This window comes from Trachinotus anak, unplaced genomic scaffold (genome assembly GCF_046630095.1).
Source record: "Trachinotus anak isolate AG129_WGS33_773 ecotype Australia unplaced genomic scaffold, CSIRO_AGI_Tana_v1 ptg000022l, whole genome shotgun sequence".
NCBI lineage: Eukaryota > Metazoa > Chordata > Actinopteri > Carangiformes > Carangidae > Trachinotus > Trachinotus anak.
The window spans coordinates 1,483,729-1,502,500 of record NW_027273873.1 but is presented as its reverse complement, the minus strand read 5'-3'; the positions used below and the strand labels follow the sequence as shown (position 1 = coordinate 1,502,500).

At 43.4% G+C, this 18,772-nt stretch overlaps 1 protein-coding gene across 6 annotated transcripts in view; it reads right to left on the bottom strand.

The window, feature by feature from the left end:
- Positions 1-1,012: 1,012 nt before the first annotated feature.
- The window catches only part of LOC139606519 (neural cell adhesion molecule L1.1-like), a 45,701-nt gene continuing 27,941 nt past the window's right edge, over positions 1,013-18,772 (bottom strand). For 4 of the 6 annotated variants that reach the window (XM_071458727.1, XM_071458732.1, XM_071458728.1 and 1 more), the window contains 20 exons: positions 18,379-18,510; positions 17,748-17,891; positions 17,529-17,640; positions 16,265-16,425; positions 15,221-15,380; positions 14,966-15,093; positions 14,769-14,870; positions 13,022-13,228; positions 12,718-12,788; positions 11,794-12,019; positions 11,318-11,424; positions 10,630-10,897; positions 10,275-10,397; positions 9,206-9,382; positions 9,001-9,114; positions 7,915-8,064; positions 7,430-7,561; positions 7,269-7,341; positions 5,969-5,980; positions 1,013-5,673 (listed from right to left, as the gene is read on the bottom strand). In XM_071458727.1, the coding sequence (XP_071314828.1) occupies positions 5,415-5,673; positions 5,969-5,980; positions 7,269-7,341; positions 7,430-7,561; positions 7,915-8,064; positions 9,001-9,114; positions 9,206-9,382; positions 10,275-10,397; positions 10,630-10,897; positions 11,318-11,424; positions 11,794-12,019; positions 12,718-12,788; positions 13,022-13,228; positions 14,769-14,870; positions 14,966-15,093; positions 15,221-15,380; positions 16,265-16,425; positions 17,529-17,640; positions 17,748-17,891; positions 18,379-18,510 (2,858 nt within the window). In that variant the 3' untranslated portion in view covers positions 1,013-5,414. The remainder of the gene's footprint in view (positions 5,674-5,968; positions 5,981-7,268; positions 7,342-7,429; positions 7,562-7,914; positions 8,065-9,000; positions 9,115-9,205; positions 9,383-10,274; positions 10,398-10,629; positions 10,898-11,317; positions 11,425-11,793; positions 12,020-12,717; positions 12,789-13,021; positions 13,229-14,768; positions 14,871-14,965; positions 15,094-15,220; positions 15,381-16,264; positions 16,426-17,528; positions 17,641-17,747; positions 17,892-18,378; positions 18,511-18,772) is intronic. The other 2 variants (XM_071458731.1, XM_071458733.1) reach the window with 1 other exon arrangement.

Here is an 18,772-nt window from a genome sequence, read left to right as displayed (position 1 = left end):
TTCCCCAGTTTCATGAAAAGAAAAGTCAGTTTACTAGTTTGTGGGGAGAAGTGAAGGTCTGAACATTTCAATTTAATTCAATTCAATTTTATTTGTATTGCGCCAAATCATAATATACATGATTTCAAGGCTCTTTACAGGGTCAGGTCGAGACAAAACTCCACAGTTCCCACAAAGAGAAAGCCAGCTTCACCTCTGACCACGCCCAGCATCACAGGTGGGTGTGGTCAGAATCTCCTGTTACACCTGTAACCACACATGACATCACTGCAGCAGGTGAAACCACTGCAGGTCAGCAAAGACTAGATTCTCTCTGTAGAAGTTTTGATTTAACTGAAAAAAAGCAAAAACTATATGATGTCATAGTGATGTCATCAAGGTTATATATCTGCACTAAATATTTAAGATGAATGATAAATATGCAAAATATTTTATTTTGAAATACATTTGATCAGAATTCTAAACTTGGATAGCTCATTAGAAAAGTAACACAACAAATTAATTCAATCTGTGGCGTAACTGACAGCGACCCTCGGCCTGCAACAGCTTTCACAGTCACATGATCAATAAATAACACAGAGGAAAACTGATCAAGTGTAACAACATTTACTCTGTGAAGTTTTACTCAAGTTAAAACATCCAGTGCAACTTTCTGAGGCCACTAGTCGACTTCTACAATGTCAAATAACGCACTTCATCATCATCACCAACAAATAACACTGAAACTGTCATTTTCTCATTCAGGAGAATAGGAAATAACCATATTGCTTTAACTGGTACAACTACGTAGAGGTTCAAACTATCTGTAATGGCTCATTTTGCCATGTCCCTAAATCTGCTTTTAAACCTGACTTGTGAGGACTCAACGACTGAACTGGACCTGAACATAATTATATCCTTAACCCTAAAAGTCTTAATCCTCCAACTGCCCCAAAACCTCCTCGAATTGGTCCTCACAAGGATAGAACAGATACAACCACACACACACACACACAGAAACCAGCAGCGCAGGTCTGTTCAGGATATGCGTAGTCCATGTTTATTTATTAGTTGACAGTTGGGTTAGTTTGTCAGATACAGAACAGCGCACAATGCAACAAGCAGGTACAACATCAGCACACCTTGATATTGCAGTACACCCCTCCCCCCTCCTGTATGTGTGTGTGTGTGTGTGTGTGGACACTTACACACACACACACACACACATCGCAGCTGCCCACCCACCACCACTGTAATCTCCCTGCTAAATCCTGTGATACTGATTCATTTCATTGATGATGACAATACTGACCACGTCATCGTAACTGATAATAGCACTGGTGTTGTTATTATTTATATGTAATTTTTTTTTTTAATCTTTTTTTGTTTTTTCCCCCCCAGTGTGTTTATATGTATAAAAGAAGGCTGCAACAGAGACAGGCGGACAGACAGGGTCGTACAAACAGTCAGCATCAGTGTCGGGGCAGGGAGACGGAGCCGGGCCGAGGCCGGGGAGACGTTTAACAAGGCAACAAGTTGAGGTTGGACTGTGGATTATTACATTTCTGGATGAACGAGGCAGGACTGTTTTCATGTCTCAGCTTCTGCCTGAGAGGCTGAAGTACAATTTCAACACGTCTGCTAGTTAATGTTGGAACGTACTGATGAAAATGATTCAGATTACTGATGTGTCTCCACATCAGGGGCAATTAATCACCTAAAAACAGGTCAAACTTTACAGTTAATAAGGTTGTTCACTTTGGTTTTCTCAAAACTTTCTGTATTTCTTTTTTTGTTAATCGTCAGCAAACCCCATGGAATGACCAAAAACGACAATGAAGTAACAAGTATTGTGAGCAGCCAAAGCCTGATATGTGTTCTTCCTCTGTGCCTTAGAGCTCCTCTCTTTTCCACATCAATAAATATGTTTCCAATCAGCTGTTTTCATCAGAATTTTCAACTTAACCAGTAAATCGTGATGTTTGTGAAGCCTGTGACTTCGACAGACAGATGAACCATCAGCTCTTGCTGCTCCTTCTTCTTCTGCACTGCTTTAAATGCACCCAACCGGAGAATCCGCTCCACTTACTGTGCTCTGCACTTTCTTTTTCCAATTTCCGTTGATTTGAGTAAAAAATGTCTCTGAATGTGGATGTAAACCTGGATAATGATACAATAACAAACACACACTGTAGTTTTTTGACTCAGTCCCACACACACCAGCTGCTGCTCCAAATATTCACTAGAGCACCAAATGTGGATTCATTCGCCACTGAAAATAGTCCCACCAAATGCACTGTTTCCTGTTTCCCCGATGAAAATGCTTTTTTAAAAAATGAAATGAGGTCTTCAGTAGGAAACGATGGATTTTAGAAAGTGTTACGATGCACAAACACATTGTTAGTTTGGCTCTTTTCATGGGGTTTGTTGACAATAATTAAAATATAAAACAAAGTCAACACCACCAGAGAAGTACCGCTCTCTGCTCAGTGTGAAATGACTCTTCAGGCTCGTCTCTCCGGTGCCTCTCTGCTCCACAAACATTAAAAACAAACTTTAGCTCTGGGTCCAAACACATGGGGACTCCCTGGTTGGTGATCCATCAGATGGAGTTTGTCTGGCACAGCTGGAGCCACGGTGAGCGGCACCGTCTGTCACTCAGAGGCAATGAAATAAACCCTTATTAAAGTATTTCGATTGATTTCCAGCATTGGTCAATCCAGGGCTGCAGAAGACATCTTGCCACATGTGTCCACTACAACAGCTCCGCCTTGCTGAGGTGTATAAATGTTAACATTTATGACATGACTTTTTAATAATCAGTATTATCTGCTGCATCTCTAAGCGCTATAAAGAAACTCGATGAAGGGAGGGGTGGTTGTTCTCGCTAGGATCCTACTCTTCTCTAAATGTCTCAGGGTTACTAGGGTAAGTGACACGAGAGGAAAACCTAAGAGGAGACGATGGTGGGTGGGCTCGTATGATACAAATGCTGCAGCGTTGGAGCGCTGCCGTACAAAATCAAACAGCAACGGATAATAATAAAAAAACGTACAATTTGATCCTTTTATAAAAGAAGCAATGGAAATAAAAAAATGACAATCTCAAGGTTCTATTTACATTCAGAGAACGATGCGTCAGATTCTCTAGTTCCATCAACTCTTCCTCCTCCTCCTCCTCCTCCTCCCTCAGAGGGTCCGATAGGGTTTTGCTACAGAGGACCAGCCCTCCAAGTGGTTTCCATAGGCCTCCACTTGATGTATGCATCAGTATATGTGTGTGTGTGTGTGTGCACGCACAGGAGTGTCTCTCTGTCTGTGGACTCATTCTGTGGTGGCTGACGGTAGTGATAAGCACTGAAGCACATCTGGTTCCCTGTGAAGCAGCAGAATGGCGACATCTGCTGATCAAGTCCTCGACATGACGTTTGTGTGAATGGATTTAATCTGACCACGAGGAAACAGCAGAGCAGAAGTGGTCCTCCTGCTTTCATCATAGTTATTTTGTTCAGTAAAGGTTTTATTATAAAACCTGATGTTTATGCAGACACAACGACGTCTTGTTTTAAAAACCAGTGCTCTGAGTGTAACATAACGAGTCCTCACTGGGGAGGCTCATGAGATTTTTTGGGTGAAGCGTCAAAACATCTCGTTGCAACGTCTCTGCTTGGACAGGGCGACACTGAGTCGGGTGGTCTGCTTCGAGCGCAGCATCACTACCTCAAAGCTCAACGCGCTGCAACGAAAGAAAACGCTTAAAAACAGACGAAACACAGATGAAAACACACCATCAGTTTGACACCACATGTGCAGTGTTTCGAAAAAATATAGAGATAACACAACTAAAAAAAATAAAATAAAGAGGAACTGCTACAAGTTGCGGAGAATAAAGCGTAAATTACAGAACAACAGTTTCCAGGGGACACTCAAATGTGACGGACGCTCCATTTGTTGGCAAGGTTTGAGGAACTAAAGTGGATATTTTTTATTTTTACGTCCCACTGCATGATTCAGAGCTTACTGCAGAGGTTTGTTGCTAACGTAGTGTTAGCATTTTGTCGATGATTAGCAGACCGATTGAAATAATACACACATAATAAAATTTTATCCAGAGGCATTCATTCATTCAATCCCACTGTGCGTGGGATTGAATCCTGCTGCCTAAACACTCATGAAAGCATCAAGTGTGGATTAATCCGCCTCTGAAAATAGTCCCCAAGAAAAGCACAGTTTACCTCTGAGTAATGTGATTAAAAATACAACTCTTTAGCTGTTTGGGAAATTACTGAAATTACTTTTTTTTTAAATGATTTTTGTTTTTGACTTTTAAAGATGTTGTTGATTTGCTGCCTCTTTCTTCTTGACGCTGTGTGTTGTCAAACTGGTGAAGATGTTTTCTTCCATTTGCATGTGTTTTCTTAAGCTGCAGTTTGTTGAGCTCTCAGGGCCACCGTAACATCCTGGTCCTACATTTTACCTGCTGAGCAAACCGGAGGATGATGGAGAAGGAGTGTGTGTGTTTGTGTGTGTGTGTGTGAGGAGCAATGAATGACTGACTGACTGACTGACGGACAGAAAGATGGAGGAGAGGAGCCTCGACTGGACTCTCTTAAGGCAACAGATCTCTCATCGCTGCAGGGATGGAGAACGTGAACAATCACACAACGAGCGTACACGCAGACACACACAAAGTAACAGCCACTCCTTAACCTCGTACGCTAAATATCAACTAAAGGACTCCTAAGCGCCTCAGGCAGGGGCATGCATCTTGGGTTCTGGAGCTGCTCTGGCAGCCGCACACATCAATAAATACCAGAATCATTCCCAGACACATGCACACAAACATAAACAGCTGGAAAACAGCAGAAACAAAGACACGCACAGTGGTGATGTTTAATAACGACAAAAAGTAACACAAAGTAAAAACAGAACTGAAAACTGTGATATATAAAAAAATGAATACGATTTTAAATGAATGAGACTTAAATGTTTGTACACGGTGGAATCATTCGTGGGCGACACTTCGACGAAACGACTTCCACTTTTTTTTTTCCCTTTTCTTCATCACACCTGCCATCATCTTCCTCTCCTGTCCTCCACCTCCCTCTGTCTTTCTCTCGTATAGAAGAGTGAAGGGCTTTGATTTGCTGTGTGTGTGTGTGTGTGTGTGTGTGTGTGTGTGTGTGTGTGTGTGTGTGTGTGTGTGTGTAAACTTGGAGTAGAAAAGATGAGACATCCTGTAAACATCTTCACTGCATAAACCTGTGGAATGTACTGAGACTGTGTGTGTGTGTGTATGTGTGTCCTTACACCATAACATTACAGGTAGTGGAGTCAGGAGTGGTCTGTCCCTTGGTGTTTTGTTGCAGGCAGGTATTCTGTGTGTGTGTGTGTGTGTGTGTGTGTGTGTGTGTGTGTGTGTGTGTGTGTGTGTGTCTAGCTGGGCCGGTTCAGGATGCTCGACATGGATGGAGCGATGGGAGGAGGCGGGATAGCGTTAACCGGGGAGGCGGGACCGGAGCTCTCGTTGCCATGGGGAACGGGCCCCCGGCCGCTGTACTGGCCGATGAAGGAGCCGTCCTCGTTGAACTGGATGTCCACACTGTCTCCGTATTCGGCCAGAGAGTCGTCGCTGCCCAGCTTACTCTCACCGCACAGAGACGGCTGGCTGTCTGAGCGCTTCTCATCTGGGTCACTGGGAGACGACAGACAGAGACACTGTCAGTGATCAGCTGACTGAGGCTGAGACAGAATTTAAAACAGAATAACTCATGCAAAGGGTCAAAAAACTAAATTCATTCCTCTCTTCCAGGTAGTTTTTTATTAACATGCTTAAAAATGACGACAACAAAACCCAAAAGGAAAAACCCGACACCATGAAGTTACAGTTACATGATTAGTTTAACTAAATTTAATGAGACACCATCACAACACAGTCACAAGACGTGAAACATGCACATAACAGCTCATGAGGAGGTTAAGTTCCTCACCTCTCCAGGGATCTGCAGGCAGAGCATCAGGGGAGGAAAGAAAAGTGAGATAAAGAGGAAGAAGAGCTGGGAGCACCAGACTCACAAATCCAATTTAATTCAGAGCTTTCATTCCAAAATAAAGTAGTGCAGGATTATTACTGAACATCTGTCATAAGTGTGAATGACAAAAATACTTTACTGTATCAATATATCAGAATTAATTAACAGTAATGTTTCATTTTGGAATGAAAACCCTGAGGTTCCTGACAGGGTGGGAGCATTGATCAGTGTCAATCAGATCAGCAGCTGTTGTTTCCTCGTTAAAGAGGTTCTCTCTTCACTCTCGGCTGTGATGGAGAGGAGAGTCTGAGCTCAGTCTGGAGACGCTGCAGTTTGGTTTGATGAAGTGGTGGAAAGTACATTTACTCAAGTACAGTATTCAGATACAAGTTTAAAGTACTTTACTACAGTATTTTCATTTTCTGCTACTTTATATCATATTTAAAGTCCAGCTGAAATGAAATTTTGTTGTTCGGCTCTGCAAGAAACAAAACTGCTCTGAAAAAAAGCTGAAACCATGAGGGAGAAAATGATTTGGTTTCGTGACGGTTCTGCATTAATTCACTGGAATAACTGCTCCCGTGTCTGTGTTCGTGGATGGAGACCTCATCTGGATCCAATGCTGCAGGAACATCAGCGTTGTATCACAGGCAGAGACACAGCAGCTGCTGCGTTAGCTTTCCTGCTAAAGCCTCCTTCTTTTCTAACTAACAAACAAACACGAACACGTCCAGTCCTGCATCTGAGCCACCAAACAAACAAAGTGACAAACTGCTAATGTCAGTCACATCAAGTCACAGCTGCAGCTCATCGAACAGCGTAAATGATGCACAGAGGTTTGTTTAGACGCTGCTGTGGTTCTCACTCTGTCTGAACCACGACACACACACACACACTCTCCACTCAGCCTGTCAGCTGCTGTCAGTCAAACGCAGGAACACACTCGTCTCTGCAGCTGCTGAAAAACTACAAACGACTTTTCATCAGCACATTGATGATTTTTGACTTCAGAGGGAGACAATTTAAACTGATTTTAGTTTTAAAATATAAGATGTTTAGACTGATTCTCTTCACCACCATCTCATAAACACTGGCTGGAGGATGTTAAAACACACTGCTCTTGGATCAGCCTGAACTCTGGTGCTGAGGCTTAACGCTACACGATGCTCTGTGCAGTTTTGTGCAGTTTTTAGGCTTCGTATTAATGTTCATATGTTTGAAATTTGGCGCCAGTGACTAGGAGTGAGAGAGGACCCACCTGTACTCTCCAAAGGTCTCATCTTTCATCGGTCGAGCCTCAGAGTCCACCTCCTTGTCTTCCTTGTCCTTCACTGTAGGAAAAAAGCCTCAACGTCAAACTCTTGACTACAGAATAGAGTCTGTATGTGTATTCAGTTGTGCGTGTGCATGTGTTGTCACCTGCGTATTTGCCGCCCCGGCTGCGTTTGATGAGGCAGAGGATGAGCAGGATCAGCACAAGCAGCAAGATGGCACTGATGAGTCCTATCAACCAACCCTGTGCGGCGAAGCCACCGGCTATCACAGACGGCTCTGAGAGATGGAGAGAGACCGTCAGCAATATCAAGATATATTAATAACAATACCGGTGACAATACCAAGCAGGTACTGCTGGACTCCTTCCCCTGCTTATTGTAATTCTCAGATAGTTGCAGTGACTTTTATTTACTCCAGAGGCAGGAGCTGTGACCCAAGTCAGGGGTCGCGTCCTTCACAGGAAGTGACTCAACTACAAAGGCCAAACTTTGGAGGATTTCCTATTTATTTATATATATATATATATATATATATATATATATATATATATTAAGACAACAGGGACTTATGTGGAAAACCTTGTGGTCTAAGGTGCAGAAATCTGGTGCTTCAGGTCTTAAAGTTCACACCTGGTCCGATGGTCTCGGTCACAGATTCCCACTGAGTGTTGTTTCCGTGCAGGATCTTGAGGTGGTACTGAGTTCCTGGTTGGAGGCCAGTCAGTGAGTAGAAACCCTGCGTGGAGTTCACCAGCTCCGACATCTCCCACCTGCCCCCGGCTGTAGCAAACACACACACACACACACACGTCTCTGTGTGTCTCTGTCATACTCAACATTTTTCTCACTCTCTTCCTGATTCTCATCTGCCCTTTCTTTTCTTCTTTCTCTTCTCTCTTTTTACCAAACTTTTTTTTCAGTTTTCTTTACCTTCTGATAATAGAGTTCTGCAGGAATGAGTCCTCAAACTTGGAAATTAGTTTTAGTTCGAGCATTTTAGCTCCTCCAGCTCCGGTTGAGATAAGGTAGGTGTTTTACACAAACTCAAGACATTTTCATGATTTATTCTACGATATAAAATCCCTCAGTCCTGAGTCTTGAAGCTTCTCCGTCTGTTAAAAAGGCCGGTTGCTAACAAGAGTCTAAATGAGACGACAGAGGTCGTCGGGGACGTTAGACGTCATCAGTCCAACATGAAACCGACCTCCTCACCAGTCCACCTTTACAGCCTCGCTGTGTTTCTACAGACTGTCACTAACTCTGTCAGAGGAAAGGCTTCTGTAGAAGAGCTCAGAGCTGAATCAGACCACAGGCTGAAGGTTAGTGGTGGTGACGGTGAAGTCATGTGACCGTGGTGTCGTTGGTTTAGAGCCTAACATGAGCTTTTTACTGCTGCTGATTGTATTTAGGCTGCAAACATCAGAAAGTGGAGTCATTAGTGAAGATGATCCTGCTGAACCAAACCTGTCAGGGTCAGAAACTGTTGCTGATTTTCTCTGATCATCCAAAACACAGAGGAGAAATCCTATTGGCTGTTAGTGGAGGGAACCAGGTGATGCTAACATCCAGTTTAGCCGACAGATATATTGTCCCTGCAGCTCTCTACTCTCCCTCAGGTCATACTGACAGGCAGGTAACAGATACAAAACTTTTGAGCTTAAACTCATTAATAATTAATAATTCTCTCTCGGTCATCGAGCAGAAACGTAAACTCACAGCTCTTCCTGAGGTAGAGGACATGGAAGCCGTGATTCCTGTACCGCTCTTCAGGCGCCCAGCTCAGGTTGAATGACGTGTTACCCTGGATTATGGTGACGTTCGATGGAGGAACTGGAAAGAAAGTAAAAAAGATGTAAATGAAAGGAGAGAAATAAGAAACAACAGCAATTGACTGTATTTCAACACATCACTGTGATGTCACCTCCGTCGAGCATTGTGGCGCCCCTCTGTGTGATGGGAGGTCCTTCTCCTTTGGCGGTGCGTGCTATCACTTTGAAGATGTAGTGGCTGTCGGGGTCCAGAGCGTCCAGCTCGATGTGAGTCACGCTGGGGTCGCTGATGATCTCCATCTGCAGCGGACTGTCTCTGCTCTCCACCTCTGCAGGGGAAACACACCAGGAGCTGAGCGGCGCTGTCTCACACTGAGCACAGCGCTCCTCTACTTCATGACCGTTTTTACACTGCTTCATTGCTGCTTTTATATTCACGGTGCTGCCAGTTCCACTGACCTATAGGGGGCAGTAATGCGCCAACAAACAGCAATAATCCAACAAAAGACGAGAGAAGACGACTGGTCAAATCCCAGATTTATATTTGATCTCTTTTGCTTCCTGTGTGTCATAGGACATATTTTAAAATCATACTACTTGTCTAAAAAGATCTAAATGGTCTTGGGCCCAAATACATCTCTGATCCCAGAACCAGAACCAGAACCAGAACCAGAACCAAAACCAGCCACGGTGAAACAGCTTCCAGTTTCAGGGCTTAAAACATCACAGTTTGCTGTAGCTCAATGATTTACAGACGTAACTTCTTTTTCATCTTGTACCATGTTTGCATTGACTTGTTTTTAATGTCTTTTTAAATGGTGTCCTATGACTTATTGAAATATTTTTTTTTCAAATTAGTTTTTACTGTTTTTAAATGCTGTTTCAATATCATTTTAATCCTCTATTTTTAATGTATTTTAATGCATATTCCAAGCCTTTGCTCTTTGAATTGCCTTGTGTCTGACTGGTGCTATATAAATAAACCTTCCTTCTGTCATTTATGGTTTAAACCAGCCAGTTCCTGGTTTTATTATTTGGTGGCTGTACTTTAATCAATTTGTTATGTTTGCCAGGTTTGAATCAGTTGCACAATCGAACAAAAATATTAATTTTAGCATCTTGATTTTTTAAAAATAAATTTGAATAAAAGTTTTTAGCACCTCTTTCCACGCAAATAATTTTGGTACAGTCCCTTATGAAGCTCTCAGGGTCAGACCTTACCCTGTTGGTACTGCACCACGTATCCCAGCAGGATGCCATTGGTTTCAAGTGGAGGGGTCCAGTAGAGGGTCAGTGATTTCTCTGTTGGGCTGTCAAACCTCAGTGAAGCAGGAGGACCAGGAGCTACACACACACACACACACACACACACCAGCAGAGTGTTAAATATCTGTCGGACAGTCGGTTTGACTTCTGGCAGATTAAATATTTTGCTCAGCTGTGCTGTTTGAGTTGCTCCACATATTTTATGTGTTGTGGTCTTCATAAGTTGAGTGAACGCAATGTGTGAGATGAATAAAAACAGTGTCTGCTCAGTTTTACTGTGACTCTGCTGCAGCTTCTCATTTACACTCACCTCCCTCTGGGGTGCTGAAGTGGTGAGGCGGGGAGTGGGGGCCTTCCCCTTTGCTGTTAAAGGCAGTGACGGACAGTTCATACCGAGAAAACAGCCGCAGCGCCGTCACCACGTGCGAGGTCCTATCGCCGTGGACCACCACCACCCTTCTCTCTCTGTCTGTCTCCTTCCCTCGCTCCAGTCTGTCCTCTCTCTCCTCGGCGTGCTGCAGATTTCCAAGAGACCTGCGGCCCCGCACAACCTGGGGACCCAACCTCGTGATGTGGATCTGGGGGGGGGGCACAAAACTAAATGAATCTGTAGTTCAACCAGTGGTTTAATATCTAATTCTTTGCTTTGCTAGATTTTTTATCTCTTCTCATACAGGACTGTGAAGATTTACTGCTCTTCTTTCACTGTAAACTGGCTTATTTCATCACATTTTCACCAAACCTGGTGAAAATGTGATGAAATGTGTTTGAACGCTCCTTCAAGGTCTCATGGTTGAAGGGTTATGTGTGAAACCATTAAAGTGGCCACATGGTGGTGCTACCTCCACCACAAATTTGGAATTTTTTTTCACATATCCTACTAAATAACAGGCTAACAGGAGCGACAGCGTAGCCTCTGGAGGAGTGACACCACAGCACAGTTTCCCTCTCTGGCTCAGGAGAGTCACAGATCAGCTGCTGAGTTGTAGTAACGGTACCTTGTATCCCAGCAGCCGACCTCGGACGTTCTCAGCTCTGTTCCATGTGACCTTGACTGTGCCGTTCATCACTGTTGACTGAACTCCAGTGGGAGCATCCTGAGGCACTGAGGGGAGAGAGAGGATGACAAGCAGCTCGGCTTCAGGCTCGTAGTGAGAAAAAAAATAAGTGTTCAACAGTAGAATTTAAATGAAGGAACATGTTGTAATTGTTGTGACCTTTCTTTTCTGCACAAGTTATGTTTTTACAGTAAATAAAATCTTCCTAAATTTTCAGTAAATGAATCATGACCCTGCACCATCCAGTTCCAGGACAGTGACGTTTGAATAACTGGTGAATAAACTAAATAAACTGTGAAGTGTTGACTTCCAGAGTGTGAGTGGGCAACATCCAAGATCAACCATGTGAGCTCAGACTTAAAGACCCTCCCACCACAATATTTACACCCAGGACCCGGAGTCTCCAGGTGACGTACCATCCTCTCCGGAGTATCCGGTCGCAGGCTCTGGTTCCGGTCCTTGTCCGACTGAGTTGACGGCCTGGACTTTGATCTCGAATGGTGCGTAGGTTCCTGTGTTGTTCACCAAGAACGGCGGAGACTTTATGTATCCGTGGTTCCACTGTGCACCCGTGACCTTTGCCTCCCGCCACCACACCTTGTACTGGAAGCCCTCGCCGTTATGCGAGTACTCCTTCATCTCCTGCAGAGACAAGCAGGGATATAAAGTGGATTGAGACGTGCACACACATACAGGTGGATCCTTTACCTAAGTAGTAATACAACAATGTACAAATACTAATAAAAGTTCCCATTTAAAAGTATTTTCAGCAACATTTACTGAAATTATCAAAAGTAAAATTACTGCAGAACGCCCCACTTCATAGAGTAATATACAGAGTATGTGGTACTGGATCATTTTTACTGATGTGTTAATGTGCATGCAGCATTTTGCTGTTGCAACTGGTTTCTCTGGAGCTAATTTTAACTGATTTATAAAGCCTCCAGCCTCTAATAGTGAAAATATCCTGAATCTTATAAAGACCTTTCTGGATGTAACTGGGTCTTAGAAACTTATTTTCTTGAAAGAGTCTTTAAAGACTGTTTCAACCTGTTTTTAATTCATATGAATCTGTCCCAAGAACTGTAGGTCTCATCGCTGAGCACAGGAGTATTCTTCAGCTTCATTTTCTTTGTTTGTTTATTAACTGAAGCTTTTAAATAAATGTCTCTGAAACTTAGTGGAGTACAAAGAGTGTGAGAAGTACGAAATGGAAATACTCAAGTGATGTACAAAAACAGCATAGTACTTGAGTAACTCTAGTTAGTTACGTCCCACCTCAGCCTGTGCACACATGTGAGCGCGCTTACACACAAACGCACACAGAGTCGAGTACTCACATCCCATGTGATGACCAGAGTCTTTGGGTCTGTGGAGTCGCTGTGCACACCAGTGGGGTTATAGTCAGGAGCTGAAGGGAGACAGTTTGATGAGAGGATTGTTATCACTCTAATAAGTGACTGTGAGGTCAGTGACAGGGGGAAACAGCTGGTCTGACTCTGTCCAGAGGAAAAACAAACTGTACAAAAGCTGAAGTGTAAAAAGATTATTTCCTGCTGACACTTCATCTTCTCATCTACCTCCTTCAGAAGGATCTAACCTTGATGCATTAAATGTTACAGCTCCAGTGTCTGTGTCACTCACCAGCAGGCTGCGTTTTCTGGCGGTCCGAGGGCGCGCTGGGGCTGCTGCAGCCGATCTCGTTGACGGCGATGACCCTGAAGCGGTAGGTGGTGTAGGGGTAGAGGGTCAGCTGCAGGTGGTTGAAGTCCCCAGGCACTTTCCTCCACTCCTCCCACCTCCAGTTACTCTCCGGCGTGTGCTGCTCCTCCCGAAACTCCACGATGAACGCTGACAGAGGATTTTAATAAGGTGGTTACAGAACTAGGTGAACTAGAAGAGACGGTTCACAGTGTTACTGCGATCTCACGGCTGTTTGACAGCGTTCAGAGGTTCAGTGTGTGACCGGTGACAGCTGATAGAGGTCAGCACTAATGAAATACTTAAGATAAACAGCAGAGTCTCTTTCTTTTTGATCCTGTGCAGCTGCTGAATAAAACAACATTCAATCTTTTGCCTGCATGCGTTGCAGTTATCTGATTTTATTTAAACTCGAGGGTCACTGAGGACAAAGCCCTTATTTAAAATGATCCAAATAATAAATAGATACAAAGTAAAAGAGAAACAATCAATTAAAACAAACACATAAATACAGTTAATAAATAATGTACAGGAAATCAATTAAAACAGGTACAAACAGAAGTTAAATGGTTAGAAATTATGAAAAAGTTACCAACGCATCAATTTTTAAAGTGTTTTGTAGTATTTTGAGTTTCAAATGGTTGGTGCAACAAAGCTGAAAGCAGATGTCTGAGCTTCTTAACTGATGTAGCACAGCTGGAACATGTCTGCTGTTTGGTGAAAGAGGAGGGAATTCATCCATGCTAACATCGCAAATATCCAGAAGGAGGAGGCCTCTGCAACCCAACTCAACTTTATTTATAAAGAACCTTTCATACAAACATGTAGCCAAAGTGGCAAAGTGCACACACACAAGAACAAACAAAAAAAATCATGTAAGATTAAAATTTACAACAATAAAATAAAATAACTCCTAATTAAAAACTAAAGTAAAAGCTTTAATGTTCCTCCAAATTAAAAGCAGGGAGGCCAGAGCTTATGTGCTGCTGTGCTGGGACACACACAACTAATTTCTCACCCATCTGTGGAGTTAACTCTGTGTAGTTTAGATTTGTGTTATTACCAAAGGTGAGCTGAATCACATGACCTGACCTGTGTCAGACAGGTCAAGATAAAAGACTCAACTTGACTCGAGACCGATGACTCGAACGGACTTTTAATATTTGCATTTTTTTTGGGGCGCCTCAGTGGCTCACCTGGTAGAGCGCATACCATTAAGGCTTAGTCCTACCCGCATCGGCCCTGGGTTCGAATCCAACCCGCGGCCCTTTGCTGCATGTCATCTCCTCTCTCTCCCTGACTTTCCTGTCACTCTCTCACTGACCTATCCAATAAAGGCATTAAAAAGGCCAAAAAATAACTTAAAAAATATATATATTTGAATAAACAGTCAGATTTATCATTTTCCACTAATGTTGAAAGTAAAACTCAACTTTAACTGATTTAAACGTGGAAACTTAACGAGATCATCAGAATTTATCATAACTTCACTTGTGACTTGTGACTTTTCACCTCAGTTACTTGGGACCTGCCTGTGATTTGCACATGTGTGACTGTGGTTATTTCTAAAACTAGCTGCAGTTCTATGTGTAATGTTAGCTAAAGCTAAAGCTAACAGATGTGAATCAACACAGATGAGCAAAAACATGGTTGTATGGTTTATTGTGTGTGTGTTGTGTGTATTACACACCTAAGATGGGGCTGTTGTTGGACTGTCCCGGGATCCAGCTGAGAGTGACGCTGCGGTCAGAAGCATCAGACAGAGACAGATCCTTGGGAGGGTCTGGCTGTGCTGAAGGTCCAACACAAAACCGTTAGTGTTTCAAACTGAACTGCCACACCTGCACACAACAGTATACACACACACAGACACACACACTGACATACCCACAACAGTGATGGAGCCACTGGCTTTCACGTTGTCCAGGGCAGTGATGACCTCACAGGAGTAAGGTGCCGTGTCGTCCAACTGGAGGTCTGTCACTTTCAAGGTTCCATTCTCAAAGATGGTGTATCTACACACACACACACACACGGGAGGTTAGGCTGCTGGGGCAAAACTGAGCCTGACTGACTTGGATGAGCAACACAAAGGTGAGACTAAGTTTTGCTGTGGACTGAAACACGTCAGTTTGTCTTTACTTGTCATCCGGTGACGACTCCAGCAGCTTTTGTCCTTCTTTCCTCCAGACAACTTGGCACTGGTGCAGCCGAGGGTCTTTGTAGAAGTGACAGTCCAGCAGAGCCCTGGTTCCCCTGAGAGCGCGAACCTCCTTGGGGTTCGTCAGTATCACAGTTCGATCTGAGGGGGGACAGGGAAATACAGGCAGTTTTATTTTAGCTTATTTCTGTAAAGCTGTAATGAAGCCCAAAAAGGAAGAGGTCACTCTTTTTTTTGGGGAACAAGTTTTTTTTAATCAATTTAAACAACAATTTGAAATTAATGGAAATTTTCTTTCAGGCACATTTCACAATTTAAATAAATCAGATCACTTATTACTGTTTCAGCAGCATTTCCACCAAGACTAAACACATTTCTGGGAATTTCTTGGCAATTTTCTTTAAAGCTCCATACAGTCTGAAGGTAGATGTCCATGTGTTTGTGATTATAAAGCAGGTCTAGGTTCTATATTAATACTGTGAAAGTATCAAAGCCTCAGTCCACAGAGAAATGCACACAGCCTGTATTCAGACACTGAGCCTTAAAACCAGCCGTCAGGACTTCTGGAACTTTGTGATGTCACAACAAAGCAGTCACTGCTCTCAGCCACGCCCCAAGCTCTGAGCCTCTCTTCTGATTGGCTGACTGTTTTCTTAGTGATCCAATAAAAATATAGCAGATTTCAGGTAAACACTCAAAGAAACTAAATCCTGAAAGGTTGGATGGTGGGTCCAGGTGGGTGGGGCTTGGGGCGTGGCTGAGGGCGGTGACTGCTTTGTTGTGACATCACAAAGTTCCAGAAGTCCTGATGGCTGGTTTTAAGGCTCAATTTCTGAAGAGTGGCTGAGATCCTCTCTTCTGATTGGCTGACTGACCTGTTGTTACCAGAGCTCCAGAGAGAAGCCTGAGAGAGGAGATGTAAAACTACACTGAGGTGGTTTTTGGTTCTTGAAACTACAACTATAAATATATATATATATATGTGACCTTTAATATCGAGTCTTGGCACTAAAATACTGACTTACTGTAGACTTCCAGGTGTGCGGTGATGGAGATATTGGTGTGTTTGACGGAGCAGGTGTACGTCCCACTGTCCTCGTGGCTGATGTCAGACAGCTCGATGGTCCCATTGGTCAACAGGGAGACACGAGGATCCGACAGCATAGGAACCATGTCTTCACCCTCCCTACAGAGAACACACGAACACACACACACACATAAAGAGAGGCCATGAGTTTTCTCCTCCCACATAAGTATGTTTTGGTATTTTAAGAAAATCACATTTTACATTTTATGTAATTATTTATATAGTCTTTTATATTTTCTGTAAATTGTACTGTTGTAGATTATGGTCTATACTGCTGCATACGTCAGGTTGTTTTTATCTTATTTTATTTTTTGCCAAAAAACTAACAAAATTTTAAGACATTTAATGTAAATAATATCAGAATCAGCCCTGAAATACAACATGTGTAAATATGTGTCTGATCTCAAAATACCAACTGCATTCACCTCCCCTCGATCCCCCAAACCCCCATAAATATGACAAAGGACCTGACCTCAGTTTTGTTAACAGTCGTACTATTGTCATTCTTATATCTGGCTCCAGCCCGTCACACCAGAGCCTTGATGTTTGTCTCACACATCATTAAAACACTGATTTCATGTTTCTTCTGTCTTTTCATGGAGCCACTGGCTGAAGTGACACCAGACCTGGGTGTGGTCAGCTCCTGCACCAGACACTGATCTACAGCCTTTTCTTCACGCCACCACTGGGGGGCGCTGCTCCACTCACAGTGACGACCAGAGGCTCATTCACAGCGGCCGAGGAAAATTCAACATGTGACCTGATACTTGAGGAAAAAGCTGCTGCTATTCTTCATTTTGGGATTTGCTGACATTAAGAACAAAACAGAATAATTCTGTAATAAGTTAGAAACGAGAGTCTCTGGCATGAACACAGCTTCCTGCGAACAATCCCACAATGCACTGTGATAACATGACATGTTGATGATTAGAAGGTTTCTGAAACTTCACTTGATATGCTGCTGCTCAGACTCAGCCACGGTGACTCTACTCATGACCAAAGGGGCCTCACTGGGACACTACTAGTTAGGATGGTTGACTAGTTTTGTGCAGTAAGTGCAGCACATGTAAATGCAAGAATTAAGCTTCAGATAAAATACTGAAGGTTGTAGCTTCTGGAATAAGGTTTAAGATTAGAGATGGTGAACAGGAGGAGCTCTCAGACATCACGTTACTGTGTGTGTGTGTATGTGTGTGTCTCACCATGTGACGTGTGGTCGTGGAGAACCAAAGGCTTCACAGTGCAGCTTGACGTCTCCGCCCTCTGCGACTTTGTACAGGACTCCATCAGAGGAGAGGATCTGAGGAGGGAGCTCTGAGAGGCCGAGGACAGACGGAGACGTCAGGATGAGTCAGGGACGGATCAGGAGAATAAAGTGTCGTGGAGGACAGAGAGCCTCACGCTGAGCTGCGTTTACATACCGACGACATAGAGGTAGGTGTTGAGGAGAACGGAGCCGTGTTTGTTGGTGGCCTCGCACTGATACACAGCAGTGTCGTCGAATTCGACGTCCCTCAGCTTCAACACACCACCCGATACGCTCCGACGAGGATCCTCATCCACTGCTACACACGGGGAGGAGGGAGGGGCGGTGAGGAGGAGGAGGAGGAGGAGGTGGTGAAGAGGTTAAAAACAGGAGTCTGATGATACACTGAGTTTGTCAAACAGAAACATTTCACAGGCTGAACACAAAGAAATGTTTCACAAAGATGCTGACGTCCAACAGACGAAGCAGCAGCTGTTACAGAGTCTGAATCCTCTGCTCTTTCTTTCTTTCTTTCTTTCTTTCTTTCCCTCCCTCTCTGTTATAGTGGACAGACAGTGGACTGATGATCCATTGAACCAACACCATGAAAAGTGCTGATCACTGAACATGGAGATTTGACTTCAGCACTTTTAGATAAACAGTTTAAGTAAGAAATAAATCCTCTGTAATGGTTCAGCTCAGAAAATAATAATTTATTAAAGGATCCAAGTGAAAATAAGCTTGAAAAAAAAAATCACAAAAGAGTTGAACTGAGATACAGAAACAGCGTTAGAAACTTGCCGTACCTGCGAGCGGCTCCCCGTTGATGCTCCAGGTGATGACGGGGGTCGGGATGCCCTCGGCCTGACAGTCCAGTCGCACGGTTTCACCAGGAGCGTACAACAGGTTCTGAGGCTCCTTCACCCAGTACGGAGCCGCTGCCAACACAGACCAGACGGCTGTAATGTACAGTACTGCACAGATTTAACTGTTCTGTCACAGCAACAACATCAAAACCTCTTCACCTGCACAAAACATTAACGATGGAAGCAACAACAGTAAATCACCAAGGATTAAAAAAAATGTATATATTATTGTTAAATTAGCTGTAATAATATGATCAACTTCGACCTGATTCATTCATTAATGAAAAATAAATTAGGCCACAGCAAAAACAGTTGTTTTAATGAGTTCAGTGTT